The sequence below is a fragment of the Plutella xylostella genome, chromosome 7, assembly GCF_932276165.1.
Source record: "Plutella xylostella chromosome 7, ilPluXylo3.1, whole genome shotgun sequence".
NCBI lineage: Eukaryota > Metazoa > Arthropoda > Insecta > Lepidoptera > Plutellidae > Plutella > Plutella xylostella.
In genome coordinates this window covers 241,213-262,963 of record NC_063987.1, presented here as the reverse complement: position 1 = coordinate 262,963, position 21,751 = coordinate 241,213, and the positions used below count along the sequence as shown (strand labels likewise).

The window sequence follows — 21,751 nt, the reverse complement described above, 5'->3', positions numbered from 1 at the left end:
TCTAGTGATTATTCGTTAGTACTACTACGTTAGCAAGTAAACTCGCAACGTCTTCTTTCAAAATGGATTATGCAATAATTTAAGATTTCGACAAAATTCTACCACTAACGACATCTTACGGATGATTCAAAACTAAACTATCTAGTTACAATCGGGCTAAGGAGATTGTCATTCTTTAGTACTTAGTTATTCTATGATTATGCTCACAAAATAACTTTAATAACTAAATTTTTACAACTGTAATGGTGAAAGAAAGTATTGACAATCTTTCATTTTAGATTAGTAGTAGTAGCTCTGGAGTTTCTTGCCATTCTCCTAGAATACAAAAGCCCTCTTTCTTTTCGAACGGGGAGGAGGTTTTAGTTGATAGGATTTCGTCAAGAATGTATTCATTCTACTAATAAAAATAAACTTCCTTTCTTTTTAGTAGAGACTTATACTTTCTTTGAACCTTGGGAGGGCTATTTCGTATATTCCTCATATTTACTTAACCATCATCATTACTTAAATATCCTATATCATTTTGACGGTAATGTTCCTTGCAGGCATCAACGCCCGAGTCCTGGACCCGTTCACCATCAAGCCTCTCGACACGACGGCGGTGCTGGCTCACGCGCGGGCGTGCGGCGGCCGCGTGGTGGTTGTGGAGGACCACTACCAGGCTGGTACGTACCATAGTTGACCACGAGAACCATTAGCTGGTACGGTCAGTTGCAGAGAAACCTGACCCCCCCTCACATACTAACAATGCTTCTAAGGGGGGTCAGGTTTATCTGCCCCTTACTGTACCAGAATGGTTACTTTATATTGACGAAAAACGAACGAACGAGAGCTATCGTGCAATCGGCACGTTTAATACAATGAGATGGAGTCGTGGCCCACGCAGCAGCGCTCTGAAACTTCGTTTTTCGTCATACAGATTGACCCTCTGGGCCGGCTCAACAACATTTTATAAAGAGCGAGCCATAAATTTTCATACACATTTGTGTTCCTGGCAAATGGAATAACGCCTATACTCATTGATTTTTACACCTCCGCTGCGCTGTATCTTTGTTTACGTAGATAAATAAACCTAACTGGTGATTTGTGGTAGTTACGCCGATTTCATTAGTGGGATGCACATTATAAGAACTTATCAACATAGATAGAGGATGCCGCGTAGTTGGGACAACGACGACTTACCTATGGATTCAAATTCTTTGCTATCGCTGTGAATCTGATAAGATAGTGGTCACTTCTTCCGTAATATCTCAATTAGTTGAATTTAGGACCCCCCATAACTTCTTATCTAATCTTACTAAATGTCATATTAAACTTCTAAACTTATACCCCTATACACCAAAGCTTACAACCTCCCTCTCAATCCCCAGGTGGTCTTGGCGAAGCGGTCCTCTCCGCAACAGCCACGGCTCGCGACGTGGTGGTGTCCCACTTGTACGTGAGGGAGGTCCCACGCTCCGGCCCGCCCGAGGTGTTGCTCGACAAGTACGGGCTTTCCGCGCCGCACATTGTCAATGCTGTGCAGGCTGTGATGAAGCTGTAGGTTGGAGTAGGGGTGCTGTGACGGTTTTGGGGGTTAGGGTAATGTAGCTTTTGGTTTGAGGGTACAGTGGCTGCATAGAAATGTCCAATTTTGGTGGTACAATGCTACTGAGAGAAGGTCGGGTTTCTGTGCAGCATACTGTACCTGGACCCAGATAATAATAAAGTACCTATCCTTAGAACTGTCACAGTAAAAATGTAGGGGTTTAGGTGGATTGCAAGCGTTTTCACAGCTCTGTGAGAGCGTGAATGCGCTCGTGGAAGTTTATATAATGGTATCGCTTTATTCTTCAACGTGAGGGACCATAGAATTGTGAATTCGAACAATCATTCCAGCCATGGATGTTGCATTCCTTCGTACAATATTGCCATGTACGCTTAATTCCTAATTTGAACCTAGTTCCTAAGAATATTGAACACAAATTCGCGTGATAAGGAGATGCATTCGCTCAATCCATTGTATTGTATTTTTATAACATTTTTGTACCAGTGCCTTATGATGATTATGACAAATCGCACAATAAGTGAACTTTTTGAAGGTTTTTGTTAACATTTATATGAAGTTTAATGTTTAAGAGAATTTTCTATATGCATAAGATCAGATGAACGGTTTATAAAACCATTGTTGCAGTGACTGGGCTTCCCATTGGTGAACTAGTGTTTGTTATTTCATTCCTGTTTTTTTTTGCTTTTTTATATATTTAGTTACGAAGTACAGTTTTTCTGTAATAAAGTTTATTGAACAGTAAATCTATCTATCTTTTATTATTTTATAACCTCCATTGATTAAGATAAAAACAGGACATTTGATTAAATTATTTATTTCCTCTTTTCAATATGTGTTCTGTACAACAGTTAATAACAACAATATAAAAAGGCTTACATCGAATGACTAGAATGACTCTTGTATAAAAATGTATATGTACAATTTTCTTGTTTACTTACAAACTAAATAATTAGGTACAATTTATTCTAGGTTAGAGGTGCGGACTGACTAGTTTTGTTAGTATTTTTATATCTTATTAATTTGCATAATCTCACAACAATACTATATCCCTACTAATCTACAAATTGTAGTTAAAACGCAATAAATAAAAACATAATTACAATAATAAAAAACAATTAGCTAAAGCAGACTCATTCACTAAACAGTTTGGGACGGAGCGAACATTCCAACACTTACAAATCACTATCTAATTATTGTCCAAATACACTTTTTTCCTCTCACTATTCAACGAAACAATTAATAATTATAAATGCAATTTTCAGCTACTTCACATCGAAAACCGTCTTAACAATCCACATTATCTTTGGCTTCGGGAGAACACACCACACCGTCTTATACTACACAGTCTACACTACACACATTCACGACCACTCTTCGACGACGGGCGCGGCCCCGGCGTGGGACGCCGCCGGCGCGGGCGCGGGACCCCCCTGCGCGAGCTCGCCCGGCAGGTAGTCCTTCCAGCTCCGGAACAGGTACCTCGTGAACTTCCTCAGTTGTCGGAACTTGCAGTAGGTGGCCCCTTCAGCAGACTGTAACTGCTGCGTCTGTATCAGGAACCCCTTCTCCTTGAAGGTCTGTTCCAGCTTCTCCCGCTGGAGGCTCTTCCGGGACTTCCTCTTCTTCTTGCTGACGTCATCGCTGCTGGCGGTCGGCTCGGGGCGCGGCGCGGTGACGTCAGCACGCGGCGGCCGCTGCATGTACTCATACCCCTTGTTACTGGCTTTACCCCCCGCGCCGGCCCCGCTGTAGTACCTGAAGTTACCGCCAGAGTCTACCGACAGCATCTTCTTCTCTTGAAGCGTCGGTTTGGAACCACCAGTGAACTTGAACTTGCAGATGCTGACTTCTGTTGTTGGAGTGGTTGAGTTGCTCTTGGGAGGCACTGGGGGGATGAATATGGCGGATCGCTTCCGCTTCACCGGCCCCTGGCTTGGGTTTGGGGACGCTCGCTTCATTTTACTCTGTTCTGGCGTTTTCTCCTCCGCCTGCTTAATCACCTTCGGATCGAGCAACTCCGACATCTGTTTCAGTACCAGTTTGTTCTTGGTCTCATCGATGTTTGGGGAGTTTTCTGACGAGGAAGTCTCTGTGGCTGACGCTTGGTTCTCCATTGAAAACGGCAGTTGCCCGGCTGCGGCGAGTCGCTGGTAGTAAAGCAGCTGAGTCTGTAGTGCGAGCGGGTGCATATATAGACCAGCATGCGGCCAGTAGACTGGTGGTTTATCCGAGTCCGAGCTGACGGTAGACTGCGCTGGTTCAGACAACGCCGGGGAAATGCTCGTGTTCTTTCTGGAAAGATCTGGCGAGCTGCAAGCTGTTGAAGGCGCCAAACGATTTGTATTCCTCTGGATAACAGAAATAGCATTCGGCTGCTCAGTTTTGGCGTCCTCTTCGGGCTCAGTCTTGACTTCGGGCAGAGAGGTGTAGATGTTCCCGAACTTCTTCTGTATCTGCAGCTTGAGGTCGGTCAGGTCGCGGATGCAGAGGTTGAGGGGTTCCTGGTCGCTGTGTAGCGGCCCGGCCCGGGTCGGCGGCGCGGGCGGCCGCGGCGAGTGCGGGTTGCTGAGACTAGCCGGCGTACACTCCTGCCGCCTCTTGCTCTCTTGCGACAACTTGCGTTCCAACAGACTAGAGATGATCTTGTTCTGCAAGTCGGTTTTCGGCGTCGGATGGTCGGCTAATCGCAGCGGTGGACACATCGAGAGTTGACTCAGTTTATCATCGCCCGTAGGAGGCGGCTGCCCGGGCACTACGGTTCCGTAGTTCTCATAGATCAGATGGCAGATATCAGCCTTCTTCGGCTTGCGGCCTCGACGAGGTTTTGAGTTGTTCAATGTCATCTCTCCCATGTACGGCAAGTCGTCATACGTGACTATTTTGCTCGGGGTAATGGCTGGGGGTTTCTTCTTCTTGTCTTCACTTTTGTGCGGTTTGCTGGCCATATTGGGCTGCGTCACTGCAGTCTCCTGCTGGATGCCGGCGAGTCTCTGCGCCCAGATCTTGAAGGTTTCATTGGTGTAGTTGTTTGCCTCTGGCTCCTTCTGTTTCTCCTTGAGTTTGTCTCTCTGTAAGGTTTGTTCGTAGTGGTCGAGGTACTCCGGGGGCAGGGCCTGGTGGTGGAACTTCAGCTTCCAGCGGTTCTTCTGTCGGCTCCGCTGGGGCTTCCCTCGCGCCGCCGCCGCCGGCTCGCGCTGCGCGGCTGAGAGTAGCTGTTGGCGGAGGAGCTCCTTGTTCTCTGATGGGGTTCTGGATGGGAAGAAAGGAGAGGTTATTAGAACAGTGATCTTCAAGGGATACTCGGAAACGGCCGAATATGGGGGATAAACCTAGTTATAGAACGTAGTTTTGTTTGCCGATCTAATCGTGACAGATGTGTACGCTTATTGCAGCAAAAGGTATGTAGCCAGAGGGCCCGTACTTCCGAGGTGGATTGGAGTACTTTCTTTGTACAATCATTGTTTGTCCATTATTGGACTGCTTCTTCACCACGTAGAACAGAATATCTGTAACCCTAGGTTTCAAATTGTACTCCCACAGGACTGAATGAATCAAGAACTGACCTATGTGTTGGTGGCGCGGCGAGGGCGGGCGCGGGGGCGGGGGCGGGCGGCGCGGGGCAGACGTCGCCGCACGCCACGCGACGCATCACTTCTGAAACAACAACAACATAAAGGTGAGCACTTTATTGCATTCTTACATGTACCTACTTGTCTTGGGCGATTTGTGAGAAAACACGTCTTTTACATACTTAATAATTAGTATGATGGCATTGTCAGTTTACAAAAATATATGGAAAAAAAACGCAGCGCAGCGACGCACCGCAGCAATGGGCCCTCGACCTTATGTCATATGACAGGCATAGGTTGTTATTGTAACCTACAGTGCGACAAACTTATCTGTTCCGGTGAGAGCGAACTAAATTGATCCATATCTCATTATTTACTAATGAATTATACAGGGTGTCAACGTCATCCCTTAAAGGGCTGATAGGTCAGCTCATGAGAGGCCAGAATATCACAATATGACCTTAGTAAAAACTCGATAATTTTCGAGATATTGACACTTTTATAAATTTGCTGAAAATCGACACCTTGGATCAGTTTTTTGCGTGCCGCCGGTACAAAAATCCATATTGTTAGAATTTGTTTGGTGTTGCATCACCCTGTATAGCCCTGCTATTGATCGCAGTCAAAAAAATATCGAGTAATGTTGTATGTTTAAAAAAAACACGGTTTTCAAAGTCATAAAAGGTAATCGTATTTTTTTATAAACAACTTTGACTCTACATACTGTAAAAAAATATACCACGCAAACCTGGCACCTTATTTGAAAAGATTGCTCATTTAATGCAGTTTCCAAAATGGTATAAAACGTTGCTATTGTTTTTATAAACAAAAAAGTTATTGCTATTTTAGTACAAAACGACCTCGATGTAAAATTGTTTGAAGGAAATTTATCTGACTGAATTTATTAAGGGTAAGCCATGTTGGAATGAGTAAAAGTAAAACAGGTGGTGTGGCCGGGAGTGGGAAAAGAGACAACGTTGTCACAGTTAATAAAATAACCACATTTTGAGTATCTTTCTCGAAAAAAGTGGACTATAGCAACTTCACATTCCCCATACTCGTAAATGTAGCGCATGGTAAAGTACATTCCTGAGTAGTGCTAATGTGTGATATTGTACAAGTAAAACGCTTACACATGTAGGTACATTGTACACCCACAGTATCCAAAAAAGGGACAGATCAGTATGTCATTAACATTACCTCTAATTACTTGTTATTTATTTTAAAGTTATTGTTAAACAAAACCAAACTCTCAAAATTATGATTATGACCATTAATAATTATAATTTTTTGCTGATTATGTACTTAATATAATAATGTGGTGTTAAAAGTTTGAGGAATAAAAATTAAATTCAATAAATGTTTGTTTTTTTTTAAATAAGGTGTAAAAACCGCAAAATATGTTTTATAAAAGTTTGCCACTCCCGGCCACACCACCTATTTTACTTTTACTCATTCCAACATGACTTACCCTTAATAAATTCAGTCAGATAAATTTCCTTCAAACAATTTTACATCGAGGTCGTTTTGTACTAAAATAGCAATAACTTTTTTGTTAATTAAAACAATAGCAACGTTTCATACCATTTTGGAAACTGCATTAAATGAGCAATCTTTTCAAATAAGGTGCCAGGTTTGCGTGGTATATTTTTTTTACAGTATGTAGAGTCAAAGTTGTTTATAAAAAAATACGATTACTTTTTATGACTTTGAAAACCGTGTTTTTTTTAAACATACAGCATTACTCGATATTTTTTTTGACTGCGATCAATAGCAGAGGGCTATACAGAATGATGCAACACCAAACAAATTCTAACAAGATGGATTTTTGTACCGGCGGCACGCAAAAAACTGATCCAAGGTGTCGATTTTCAGCAAATTTATAAAAGTGTCAATATCTCGAAAATTATCGAGTTTTTACTGAGGTCATATTGTGATATTCTGGCCTCTCATGAGCTGACCTATCAGCCCTTTAAGGGATGACGTTGACTTTTGGGACACCCTGTATATTGATATAGATTAGACGGGTTTATTGAAACCACAAGAGCGAATTACCACTATTGGCGAACTTAAATCTTATAAAATGAAGAAGTATTACACATTTACGCGAGTTGTCATTAGGGCGTGCAAAACCGGAAGGTTTTCAAAACCGGTTTTGAATTTTCGGTTTTCAGCCTCAAAACCGGGTAACCGGTTTTTCACCGGTTTTGATATTACTTAAATATTTTTTGTCATACAGTACTAATTAAACAAGGAACCCATATTCTTAGATAGAGATATCCACAAAACATACGAATAAAACATTTTTTATGATACACTTACCTATTTTTAATCAACCATATGACAAATTAATAATTTAGTGAACAGGAAAAAAAGTTAAATAAGAATTATCATAGTACTTACTGTTATCACATCTAAAAAGAGTGTGTGGCACCTTAATGGTGTTTTTATATCGTTCTGTTATCATAAATAATTGTATATTTTAAACATACAGGCAGATTTTGAAAAAAAAAACATTTATCGTGTGATTCTTACGACCACTCTATAGTAGCAGTAAGATGATGAATGTTTTTTTGATGTATTACAGATTTTTTCATATCAACGCAACGAAAGAAAGCCTAACTCATTGATGGACACGACTGCATTTGATTTGACGTCCTCAACACTTCATGAAAAAAGTCCATAACGTCGAATGCAGTCCCCGTACTTGGCCTAATTATATTTTCAACAACGGTCAATGCAGTCCTGTTTTACCTAGAGTTTGTATGAAGACCACCTTGTTGTGCTTTATTGGGCCAGATTTCAACGTTATAATTATGTGCACCCAGAGTACCTTTTTTTCACCCAGCAATAAGTTTTCATACAGCAAAAACGCACACATCGGTCACTGACTGACGTCGTGTTTGCTTTACTGCGCCTAGGCAGAGTGCCGGCATGTGCACCACAAAATCGTCACTCAATTTCCATACAATATTTTAGTGCCTTTTTATGAGTTTCACCATTAATCTAGTGTCCATCAGTGTGCCAACCGATATATAAATTCTATTATTTTTAGAGTTTATGGGTTCAACTTCTAATGTATGTAAAAAAGTATATAAAAATACGATCAAAATCGGTGAAAACCCGGTTTTCGGTTTCCGGTTTTGAACTCTCAAAACCGGTTATGAAAAACCGTGATATATTGTCCGGTTAACCGGTTTTCCGGTTAACCGGTTAACCGGTTTTGCACGCCCTAGTTGTCATCGAAACAGATAAGTTTGTGGCACTGTACCTACCTGAAGGACAGAATACGAACATGGACGCTGAACTTAACGCTTCATTTTCTTCATTGGACCTATCGAACTATTATGAAAAACCAGTCGTATGCGTTCCGAAATTAAGTAAAACTTTCGCAGATCAATTTTATTTATTAAAATGCACCTACTCGCTATAATCGCAATACTCGTAATAGTCGTATACGTAATATTTTGATTGCTCCGAATAAAAATACAGCAACTACCTACTATCATAAATCTGAGCTGCGATTATAAAAAATAAATACAAATTAAGTAGTTATATATTCGATTATAATTTAAACTATTTATACATATTTAATATATTAGTTGTTTAATAAAAAATATTGTAAAAAAAATTATCATGTTAACTTTAAAGTGTAAAATGCGTGTTATAAAAAAAATGTGTTCATTGAATAATTTAAGCACTCGTTGAATCTTTGAAATTGATAATTTCACCATTCACAATAATATAAATAATTATTATGTCAAACGTACATAATAATGTGTTCTGTTCTGAAATGGCGCGAAACCCGACCGCGGACAAAAATACCCTCCCGCGCCCCGCGTACACCGGCCACTACATCACCCATTTCACAACGTTGCACCACTCACATCTAGCTGTAAACCAAACGACCAGATCTAGGTAATAAATAAAATTATCCTGTTACATTTTTAAATTAATAAAATTATTAGTTGAAAGAAATACCCAATAAATATATTTACAGTGACTAATACCTAAATAATGCACAGAATCTAATCAATTACACAACAGCATGAAGGTTTATTATGTTAACAGCAACAGTTAACATAATAAAGTTCTTCTGAGACTTCTAGTCCGGACAGTTATTCAAAAACTCCAATCATAATCTTGATCGGCCAACCACAATAATATTACAATTTAAACCTACCTATAGGCACACTAGTGACACTTATTTATGATTTTCTATCTACAATACTATCTACAAGTTTTACAGCTTCCTCATATCTCATTTGTAAGTAGCTTTACGATGACAGATCGGCATATTTCGATAATGACCCAATCACAACAATGACTCATTTGAAATTAGGACTTGTTCAGAAATAGTCCAAGTTTGGTCCGTGTTGAAATGGCGCGTATTTCGGTGATAATCCAAGCGGCGCTAATCGACTGCCATTAATAGAATATGTGGGAGGTGCCAATGTGTTCCTACACGGTTTCATAATCATCTCTTTATCGAATCAATTTGCTATTGTATTCTGACTTTGTTTTAAAAATTAGTACGAAATAAAAATAAATGACAAAGACAAATAAAAAAAAGCTTCGTTCAAGCTGTTGTAGATTTTATTATTCACTTGCTGTCATAGATTCTTAACTCATTTCTTAGTAAAAAAACTTCAAATGTATGTATGTACGAACTATTAAACGTAAGCAGATACATAAATTATTTTGGCTCGAATATACGAAATGTCAATGAATAGAGCCAATCTTTCGTTTTATAAATGGCGACATTAACGATAATTTATAATTAATTGATAATTAAATTCCTTCCGTAGATAATTTAATTGAGTAACAACACAATAAGGTATTGGAACATGGTTATCGCTGTACCACAATCAACACAAACCATTCATTGATAATAAATCACACAATATGGTCAACACAAAGGCACGTTGGGTTGGGACTTGGACCGTTTAGTCGCGTATGCATAATGTCAAAAGTCAAAATGCAGTATATGGATTCCATAATTAAAAGATGCAAATTGAATGATTCAGGATTTACTCTATAATATGATTGATTATTGAGACTGGATGCGGAAGGCCGAACACATAATGTTGCAGACTTCTTGCGACATAGGGTGTTCACCTGTGGACGATTGTCTTATCATGGGACAATCCACAAGCTGTTACTTCTCTAAAATGATGAAAACATTGTTTAGGTTCGCGTTATTTAGTTCCATTACTGTTAATAAAGTTGGTAAATATGACGTGTACTCGCAGTTACGTAGTCAATAAAATACGAATTCTGGCAAATAGCCAACTGAGGAGCTACGTCACTGAGATCCCTCCGCATAACACGCGCTATGCACTGTGACTTCGGACTTATTAACTGGTCTTAGAGTCTATATTCAAATGTATTTTCAAATATAGGTGATTGTATGATCTGTTACTCATACTTCTGAAGTGCTGTGCAGCAATAAATAGAGTATTGAACACAATCGATTGGATTAATGAATGTAAACAATGTTTTCAGTGAGCCTTGATGTGTTGCATTTTATTATTATGAAGTACCTATCAGCTATAAAATACATGAGCATCTAAAAGGGATTCATAATAGGTTCCATGTTTGGTGGATGTTGAGCTCGGTATGCTCGCCGAGGAGTGAATCATAACAACACGAGAGCTAGCGTAGGCAGACAAACAAACATAACTTGCCATTATTTATTAACGTGCTCTCGCAACCAGAACCGTATCTACCAAACTGAGATTGTGTCCTTGTTTGTATTATTATCATTACAATAAATGTTCATATTTTTAAATTAGGGCTTATCTTTTATGGATTTCTTGATCTTTTCTGACCCGTTTTAGTCATTTAAACTAATTAAATAATTTAATTTAACCTCATTATCTATCTACTACTATAACCATAGCACTAATATATGTTTATTTAAACTTAAATATTTGTTAATTACTAGTAATATTTAAAAAAAAAAATTTAGAATAGTCTTTACTTATGTTACAAACTGGTGTGACTGCATGAACTCGGATATCTAGATTGCCTCAGTAAAACACTGATCCCGTGAAATATTATAGAAAAAAATCAAGAACTTTCATATCAGCTTACACAACGGTAATGTTTAGTTTCCCATTTACCAAATTTAGCGCCGAAGAATCAATTTGACACTTACTTGTTTGGGCAAAGCAACTACCGACACTCTCGACAAACTATTACACAGATTTCACGCAAATTGATGCCAAACACGCCTTATAAGAAATGTACTAACTTAAACAATAAAATAAATATACTTTAGACTTCACTAGATATAGAAAAATATATGCACTGTGTCGATACGCTGCTACGGATAAAACTGCGGTAACTGACAATCTAAATCATCAAATAGGCTAAAAGTTCTCAGTGTAACATGTATTTTCGAACGACGTCATGTATTATAAAATTAAACTTTGCCTCATAGGAAATAATAACAACACGGGACATGACATGCACTAATAGTTTAATTCATCACGACATGCCAACTGAAGATCTATGGACAGGGACTGCCCCATCCTCATCACCTGTGTCGTAGGTAATGTCCCTACATTTTTGAATGGAATGCAGGGGGTAATTACCTCCGCCTTCGGGTAACATCTGTGACATCCAAGTCCTGTGGTGGTCACTAAGCACGGCACTCACTAGTCACTGTCACACGCGGCGGGTCGCGGCAGCTCCTTATCAGACAGAGGTCGCGACAGGCGCGAGCCTACTGCCCGCCGGCCGCCGCCAGCCCCTATAATCTAAATACAGACAACGCGCTCAGGACCAAAATCACTCGTATTACTTTCGGTTTCCATACGGCCTAAATTTAGAGGCCGCTCGCTACCGAAATAAAAACGTTTTTACGTGTTTTTCACGAGCATTAGACGGGAATAGAGAGCGTTTTTGCAGTGCGGCTGGTGGCGTGCCAGCGGGCGCGCGGGAAACTTGAGATTCGTGCCATATTTGGCAGGCGCGCGCTGTCAGACGGTTTTGGGTATTTAGTTTCGGCGCGCGGGCCGATGCGCGCGGCTATTTCAGCGCTTCCGCTGCACGCACTGTATCGCTTTCAGATCTCGCCCGACCGCTCCACCTGCGCTCGCCTTCTTGCCTTATACGGCCGGAAACCTTACGCGACCTAATAGCCGTTCATTTTAATTAATAATGCATCTGGATTACCGTAATCTGTCAATTTCGACGTTATGCTAATAGCGTATTATTAATTACCTGGTTGTCGTGCAAGCTCAATATCGTTTAATAGCAAATTTAATTGCATGAATATTTGTCTAAGTACGGTAATGTTGATCGGCAGACCGGCTCGCCCACATCCGCGCGCTGACCCAATTCTGCGGGAGGTAGGAGGTGACACTTTCCACCTTCCACTCGCGGCTCCTCGTGCCACCGACTAGTTGACTACCCACAGTCGTCAATTATTACTACACTTACATTATCAGATCGGACACATTTAACTTTTATCTCTTTTGTATTACAGCACGCTCTTATACTTTTGTCTAATTAATTTAAAGCTAACGATAACAGCGACATATCAAGCAGTTACGTCGTCTTGTGTAAGCTATTAAAATGTTGAATTAATTTGCTATGGTTCTTAATTTTTTGTAAGTAATTCAGCATAGTTTGACATTATGAATACTTATTCGTTTTAGTCTGATTATTCTGATTACATAATAAATCTAAGCTAAGATTGTGACGGTTACCACAGCAAGTCCACAAAATAAGATGGTTCAGGTGAAAAAAGTAAAAATAAATAATGCTTCTGCATAAAATAAATGTTGGTCATCTGACTTTGGGATTACTAGATTGCGATACACCCTTACATAAATTATGTGTACACAACTAACTCAATCCTATGCGAGTTTGGGAAAATGGCAGTTGCTGTGTTTTATTTTGGCACACTGGCCCAATAATATGAAACTTCCTTTTTATAGGTGCTTAACTATTACGTATTTATACGTACTTAGGTATGGAACCATTTGCATAATATTATATAATTTATGAATACAAACTGTAAAAATATATTTTAAAAATATAGCAATTGGCAATATTTGGTAAGCAACTGCTTTGTTAGCAAACTTGGGACATTTCCTGATTTTTTTTGGAAGCCGATAAAGCCTACACTCTGTTATTATAATAACTCACAGTGTCTTCCTACGGCTCGCACACAAAAGCGTCAAAAATGGTCAATATTAAGGATGCCCCACGCAAGTTGCAGATTTAGCCGTGAGGTGACCTATGTCTAGTGCAAAGTGCAAACTAAATTGTTAATGACATGTTTCACGTTTAGAAATAATGTTGCTTCTGATAACAAAAAATTTAAGTTTTTAAACTTTTAAATTCAAATTTAGAACATTAGCTGTACCTACTTTAGCTTTATTACGATACAGTAAGTAAATGTACCTACTTAACAATAATTTTATATTAACTTTCTGAAAGACGTGCTGCCTAGTATACGTAGGTAGGTACTTAGAAAAAAAACTAGACAACCCTAACTTAGGACCTAGTCCAAGTACTACCTACCTCATACTACCTACATCGTAAACACATTAGTGTATATTACCATATCCATTGTCATATTTGTGCTCAGCCTAAGATGCCTCTTATATGGCACATAATAGAGTTAGCTGTATAAGGCATGTTTATTTGAATTTAGGAAATGGAAGAGGCGGGCCTTAGTTTACGGTAAGCCAAATTGATTTGTTTATGATATTTATTCTACATTTAGACAGAGTCGTAAATTGCTGGTAGATATTTCGTTACATGCGCAAATTAAACTTCAAAATCGAAATATGAGGCAGTGATACTGATACTGGTGGTTTGATAGAGTACCTACCTACCTAAAGTCAATAATAAAATTGAACTCCACTGGACTCTGATTTCATCATTGATCTATATATTATGTAGATATACCCTATAAGGCGGATATGATCAACCAAAGAAGGTACATATGTGTGTAGTTATGACACCACTGTTAATTTCACGTTGGTACTCTTGGTAAGTATACCTAAGAACACATTGGACGAGCTGCTACAGAGGGGTTCACTGTGAAAATTCCACCCTTTGTTGGCTATAAGACTAAATAATATTGCCGATTGAATATCTCGTAAACAATCACCGATGGAAGTGGACCTGCGGCCATATGCCCATAGGTCTAGTCACGCGACACGCAACAATGATCTAGATAAGGCATAGGTATCCCGGATTATTTCCTCTACGGATCTAGATAGAGCTATCGTATCTGCGATCCGAGTGAGTGAACGCATTTGGACAAAATTGAGCCCGCAGTGGCCGTTCCCGTTCCCACTTCGTTCATTTTATTGATAACGGTAGTTATCTATGGCAATTACTTAAAGTAATTTAACAATAATTTTACGATCTCCAGTATTAATAGACTTTTCAGGAATATAATCATAACTTTATGTGGATAGGGAAAAGGTTTAGCAAGTACATATATTATGATGGATATCTACCTACATAACTACAAGGGCTGATATTTTCAAATATCAATAACGTAAAAGGTGTAGTTCCTAAAAGTATACTTAAGTACCTATAAATAATATATCCTATTTGAGATACAAGAGATATTATAAAGATTATGCTCAGGTTATAAAAATAAAAAATATAGTGTTTCCTAAATCCTAACTATGTTAGTGCGGCAAATTCTTCATTAGCTATTAATACATTTCCTTTTTCATACAGTATTTTAAGAATGCTGACAAGTTAGTCAACCAGCATCATCAGCTGTTGCAGATAAGATATATAATATTATACTCACCTATTTGCCTTCCTAATTTCAATAGGACAATTAAAGACACAATACGTATAATAAGTTTAAAGCTAAGTATACTTATTGCATTTCCTACGCAACTGCCTTCAAAGGAATTCAAAAGAAAAGTCACAGCAGTCGTCCGATAGAGATGTCACCGCCCAAACCAATGAATAAATAAGCAGTTTCGGGCATTATTGACCAATAAACTTTGGTGTTTAACGTTTGAGGCCTAGCGCCAACATGGAACCTTACCGCATTCAGCCCAAAAACAGGAATCGATAAATAAAACACATTTAAGCAAAGTTCGTGTGGAGCGCGTCCACAGGACGGTCACTCTAGCTTATGAAACAAATAGTTTTTAACTGTCGTCAATAAAGAATAGTGTTAAGTATAAGTTGAACGTGTCTGTGTATCTTAGCTGTTCAAATGTTACCTATGCAAGTATAAGTGTTGAATGTCGGGGGTTTTTAAAGGTGTAACGCTCGGCAGCGCTAACAACGACTCTATGCCATTCTCTTAAACGTACAGTAGTACGATTTGTTAATCTAGAGTAACCCTGCAGATGCCTTGTGCAGTGGTGTCGAGCCAATAACACCAAAGCGAGCTGGTCGATAGCATTGTGTCTCCGGTTATGGTTTATTGCCGCCATCTTGTGCCGCCATGTTTAGTCAGCTACTCATTGGTATTTTTGGCGGGTAGTGAAAAGTTCAGTCCATTTTGAGGAGCGGAAGTCGCAACAGGGTGGACCAGTGATGCTGATGAATAATATTGATTGGCATTGTACCTTAACTCGTTCTCTCAGTATTCCTGAGTCATCACAACCCATAACGTCCCCTCTGCTTGGGCACGGACTTCATAATATGTTCTAATGAAGGAAAGGGTTTAGGCCTAGTCCACTACGCTGGACTATAATATAGCGCTGGTTGGTGGACCTCAACCTATTCCTGAGTGAATTATTGCATTAAATGCCGTTTTGGAGCAGTAGGTAAATGATAATTATTTACTATGAGTGCATGGGTATAATAACATGTCCCTACCGGTATCGATACTCAAACTCAAACTCAAACTCAAATTTTTTTATTCATCGTACAAATATAAAATTTTCTGATGAACGTCAATTTTTACAAATTACTCTCCGTTCGGATAAGGGGGGGCTCTTTCTGTCTAAGGAGAAGAACGGAGGCAAGAAACTCCTGAGCCATCTTTTCAAAAAAAGACTTAAAACTAGTTGGTATACAATACATATAAGCTTAATAATTATTATTATTATAATATGAGCAGAGCTAACTACTTATCACAGCCATGCATTAACGTCCTCTAAGTAATCATCAATTTTATAATAAGCTTTTTTACTGAGTTTCTCTTTAATGTAACACTTAAACTTATTCTCTGGCATTTGAGCAACTTCTGCTGGAAGCTTATTATAAAATCTAATACAGTACCCTAAAAACGATTTATTAACTTTCGCCAGACGCATTGCTGGAAAAGCCAGCTTATGCTTGTTCCTAGTATTAATGTCATGATTACTGCCAATTGTATCAAAAGTTGAAATATTCTTTCGTACATACATTAAATTGGAAAAAATGAACTGACATGGAACTGTAAGGATGTTAATTTCTTTAAATAGTTCTCTCAATGAATCCCTGGAACCAAGTTTGTATATAGAGCGGATGGCTCTTTTCTGTAATACAAATATAGTTTCAATATCAGCTGCTCTACCCCAAAGCAAAATGCCATACGATAATAAGCTGTGGAAATAACTAAAGTAAACTAATCTGGCGGTTTCAACGTCGGTCAGCTGTCTAATTTTCCGTACAGCAAAAGCTGCGGAGCTCAACCTTCCAGACAATTTTTCAATGTGAGGTCCCCACTGTAACTTTGAATCTATAGTCATCCCAAGAAAGACAGTATCATTAACTAGGTCCAATTTATTCCCATCTAGAATAATGTTAGTATCGCATTGTCTAACATTCGGCAGTGTAAATTTAATACATTTCGTTTTCTTAGAATTCAATAGAAGATTATTAACGGTAAACCAATCGTGTATGTCAGATAGAATTGAATTAATTTCATTAAAATTATTTTCTCTTCTTTTAACTTTAAAAAGCAAAGAAGTATCGTCAGCAAATAAAACTATATTAGTCAATTTTTCAACCATAAAAGGCAAGTCATTAATATAAATGAGGAATAAAAATGGTCCTAGAATAGATCCTTGAGGGACGCCTATTTTTACATGAGCCCCCTGTGATTTAGTATTGTTAATATCGACCCTTTGTTGTCTCTTGTCTAAATATGAAGATATCAAATCTAGAGCCTTTCCTCCTATTCCATAGTATCTAAGTTTCGAAATTAAAGTCTGATGGTCTACACAATCAAACGCCTTCGACAGATCACAGAAGACTCCAATAGCATCGTGATGGTCTTCCCAGGCGTCAAATATGTGCTTAATCAACGCAGTACCGGCATCGGCTGTTGATTTGCCTTTTGTAAAACCATACTGCTGGCTATGAAACAATCGAGCATCATTGAAATGCAAAAGCATCTGACTGAGTATGACCCTCTCAAATATTTTACTCAAAACTGGAAGAACCGAGACAGGCCTGAAATTTGCAGGGTCCTCCATATCCCCACTTTTGAACAGAGGTATAATTTTACTAAATTTCATAAGATCTGGGAACACACCTTCAGCGATACATTTATTAAAGATGTTAGCTAAAATTGGGGCGATTTTATTAATAATAGAAAGAACAAATTTAACTGACATTCCCCACAAGTCTTCAGTTTTCTTCATATTTAATGACTTAAATGTTTTTATAATAGTTAATGTATTAATATATCTGAATTTAAATTCCTTATCGGTTGAAGGTGCGTTCTCCTTCGTCAGGGTTTCAGCTGCTGCAGCCGAAGAATCCAGGTTACACGTAGTCTCTAAAGGAATGTTCGTAAAAAACTCTTCAAAGACCCTCGCCACCGCATCATTCGATGTTATAATGTCATTGCCTACCTTCAAAGATAAATTTGTCTCGCGTGTTCGATTCTTCCCCGTTTCGTTATTAATAATAGTCCAAACGGCCTTTACGGATAGATAGGTTCATATTCATATTATAAAAACTACTTTTTGCAAACACCTCAGGGGCGGTCCGCGCTTACAAATTAAAAACTACACATTGAATATAAAATTGTTCCATTACCATTGAATAGGTGCGCTTATGGACATAATTATTATAGTTGGACACATAATGCGGCGGTGGGCGGCACCCACGGGCCGAGACGCCGTGAATCATGTGAGATCGATACCCGGTGGTGGGCACCACGGGTTAGGCCCATAGTCCACCAATGTCGAGATGTTTAAAGCGGAGATGAGAGATGTTGTTCAGCTCGGGTGAATCCATCGAAACTGTGTGGCTAGCTCTCCGCACAGTTTCGTCAAGTATACAGCTCACATCTCCGGTTCCATCGCGCCTTCTCCAGAGACAAAAATCCTTTTTTCGAACGGAGATTAGTTCGAATATTACCAACATAAACTATGAATTAGCATTTTGTTTGACTTAAGCGATTTGCACTGGAGCTTAGCGAAGAGATGTGTGATGTGTTGTTGAAAACATATCCGCTTCGCTTGCTTAGTCTCTGCATTGGTGGAGTGTGGGCCTTACTCTAGTTTGACAAAAAACGAACGAGAGCTGTCTTGTAATCGATACATGTAATGCATCGAGACAAAGTAGTTTTTGGCGCACTCTGAAACTTTTTTTTCGTAAATTTGAGTGACCTCCCTGGTCCATGTAGATAGATACTAAGGCAAGACATATTGTATGAACATTATTCGTTGATATACTTTCATAGGTGACAGTAACTATTAGGTATACATATGTAATAGTGCCTGCTGATACTCATAGAGCTTATAGTACTGGTGATCCAATTAAGTACTCTATGTAGTTAGACGAAACTTAAATTCCAAATTTTATATTGTAAGTATAAAGACAAAAACTCTGAGCCATATATATAAATGTATGTACTCAGTACCTGCTTAATCATATTAGGCGAGTAGTGCCCAGTATGGCAGTTATGAAGAGCGGTCCTAAACCCCAGCCTCTTCATCTGGAGGGCCTCCCACGCCGCCGCCACTCATAATGATGCTCTAAGTGGCTTTTTGTAGCATCATTGTTGTGGACCGTGCTAGGTACGATTTAATCATTAGACGGTATGTTAGGTAGGTATATTATAAATGTAAGTATAAAAAGTTATAAATGTCAGGTAAGTAACTAAGTAATTGAGGTATTCTCAAAATTCACTGATAAAATTCACCTATGCATAAGAAGGCAACGGTGACTGAATGGCTGAAGCTCTGTTAGCTTAAGTAAGGCTAAATAGATATATTTATGGAAATTCTTAGCCTACTAATAACTAGGACCGGATAATTTATTGATAAAGTAGTGGTTTCAATTAAGCATAATAGGCAATACGCCGAACACTAGCATTGGGTGTAATTTCCTTCGCATTTGTAAATAAATTGTATGGAATATGCATTAGACAACCTACAAACATTTTCTATGCATACGATTATGTTTCTCAAGGATGGGTTAAGATGCAGGTCTATGCAAATGGAGGAATTTACACAATATTTACACTAATGCGCGTGTAACACTTGCCTTACCTAGGAATGCTAATGTTAAGTAGGTAGTTCGGTACCTTTAGATTCACGCTATTTGACTTTCCCTGTATTTTTTTATACTTACCTACTTATATTTATCTAGCTGTACCCGCGAGCTTCGCTTCGACTTAAAAAGTTTTCCTGTGGGAATTCCGCGATAAAAAGTATCCTATGCTCTATGTAGGTAGCCTATGTTCTTTCTCAGAGTCTAGAACACATGTTTACCAAATTTAATTCAATCCGTTGAGTAGTTTTGGCGTGAAAGAGTAACAGACAGACATACAGAGTTACTTTCGCATTTATATAATATTAATATAGGTACTTAAGTATTTATTAGTTAGGATTGGGATTTAATTAGTAAGTACATAACCTAAGCTGGTTATTGATTAGATCTTTCAGCTAAGAGCTACTTCAATAATAATAATAGTCTAAACAAACCCATTTTACCGTGGGAAATCTGCTGTGATATAAAGTAGCGTATTTGCTAAATAGGTTGTCAGCGTAAGCTTACTAGGTAGGGGAACCCGGGGTAAGATGGGGTCGCGGGGTAAGACGGGACCCCCCACATATAAGCAAAACTATACATCTTAGGAATCTGAGTAATGAGCCAATAGAAAGGCTTAAATGATTGACCTTTAGTGCGCCAGTGACAGCAGGTGTGAGCGCATGCGTTTTTGTGTAAGCTCAATTGTTTGTTTTTGCGTAGTGTCCATGTTATTTTTGACCGGTAGAAACAACGTCACAACACAGTAAGTAAAACAGTGGCATTTTTGGTAATTTTGTCTTTTTATTTAAGGTTTGGTACGCTTTGTTTAAATATGTGCAAAATCACTTTAACATTGAAAATATTTTTTTATGAATTATTTTTATAAAAAATATGACGTGGGGCAAGACGGGGTATTTTTGGAGGGGCAAGATAGGGTACGGATCTAGCTTGGTTAAGTTTTGTTTTTCTTCAACCCGATATTTGACATTGTAGAAGGGCTCTAAAAGGGCTACAGGGAAGTTGGCTAAAAGACTAAGCAGATACTGCCTACGAAGAAGAATAACAACGAAGATGACTGTGTCTACCTCTACTATGAGGATGTCAACAGTCCTACTTTAAATCTAAGGAAAAGTGGGTCGGATTTCAAAGGTGCAGGCGTTGGGCTCACACTGCAGGTGCTGGTGTTGACGATAAAATCACAGAAGAAGTGTTGTTTGTCTGTTTTATGCCCCACATAGTATACTTACCCCATCTTACCCCGTACATGGGGCAAGATGGTTTATTTCCCATTTTTTACATTTCTTAAAATAAGTCAATTGTAATGATTACTTTTTTGGCAAAAGCTGTGCCAAAGTGTTCGTCATTAAGTTCCTAATGAGCCATAAATAATTGATAACGTTGTGGTTATAAATACCTGTTGTTTTTTTAATTTTCCCTTAGCGACCCCGTCTTACCCCGGGTTCCCCTACTTAAACAAAGTTTCAAAAATATTGGTGCAGCCTTTTTCCCGTTAAAAAGCAACAAACAGTACAAAATACTTAACAGGTACGTACTTATAGAAAACCCAGTGGTTATTGGATACGTACAGCAGTGCTACAGGTACCCTCTACTTATTAAATGATTATAAATGCATCTCTAACTTATGGAACTGACTACTTACGTTTGATAAACAACTCAATGTGGAGTTGTCCACACATGAGATTTCAATTGAAGCATCCATTACAAATATTAAAACTTTCACGGTATCACACAATGGCACATAATTATTAAGTATTTCACTTGTCGGTACTTTATTATTTCACTTCATAATAATATATACTTATGTAGTTTGATAACTTATTCAACTTATGTTCAAAGTAAACACTTGTTTAGTTTTCATGACCACACGTATTCAAATTCACAAAATACAACTACACGACACTACACAGTAAAATTAATAAAGTTTTGAACATAACTGAACTGTCAAAGTTACCGCGCTACTGACAAGATGGCGGCGCGGCCGGCTGCGGGCACAGACTCGGCTTCAAACAGCCAACACAACTACAGGCACAGACTCTGCGGCAAACAGCCAGCAGTGGGTCACCGCCCACAGCACGCAATGAGATCATAACTGGGAGGTAATTTACACTTCACTCGAAACAACTAAAAGCAGATTGATTTAGATACAACGTGCGACATTTTCTTCGTCGCACCTAGACAACCTAGAATGGAA

At 38.8% G+C, this 21,751-nt stretch overlaps 2 protein-coding genes across 5 annotated transcripts in view; one reads left to right on the top strand and one right to left on the bottom strand.

Annotated features, from left to right (window-relative positions):
- LOC105391458 (transketolase) overlaps positions 1-2,292 on the top strand; it is a 17,052-nt gene extending 14,760 nt beyond the window's left edge. Inside the window, exons 13-14 of the mRNA XM_048621992.1 lie at positions 546-665; positions 1,371-2,292. Of these exons, the coding sequence (XP_048477949.1) occupies positions 546-665; positions 1,371-1,543 (293 nt within the window). The 3' untranslated portion in view covers positions 1,544-2,292. The remainder of the gene's footprint in view (positions 1-545; positions 666-1,370) is intronic.
- On the bottom strand, positions 2,030-21,751 carry LOC105383994. Of its 4 annotated transcripts, none has more exons than XM_048621991.1 (3): positions 21,200-21,751; positions 5,113-5,203; positions 2,030-4,798 (listed from the first exon to the last, which is right to left on the bottom strand). In XM_048621991.1, exons 1-3 carry the CDS (start codon positions 21,234-21,236, stop codon positions 2,911-2,913), a joined length of 2,016 nt encoding a protein of 671 aa, XP_048477948.1. In that variant the 5' UTR covers positions 21,237-21,751; the 3' UTR covers positions 2,030-2,910. The 4 variants fall into 4 exon arrangements, with proteins under 4 accessions (XP_048477948.1, XP_037962525.2, XP_037962524.2 ...); XM_038106597.2 differs by lacking the exon at positions 21,200-21,751 and adding an exon at positions 11,718-12,511 and having other exon boundaries at positions 5,113-5,200; XM_038106596.2 differs by lacking the exon at positions 21,200-21,751 and adding an exon at positions 11,718-12,509.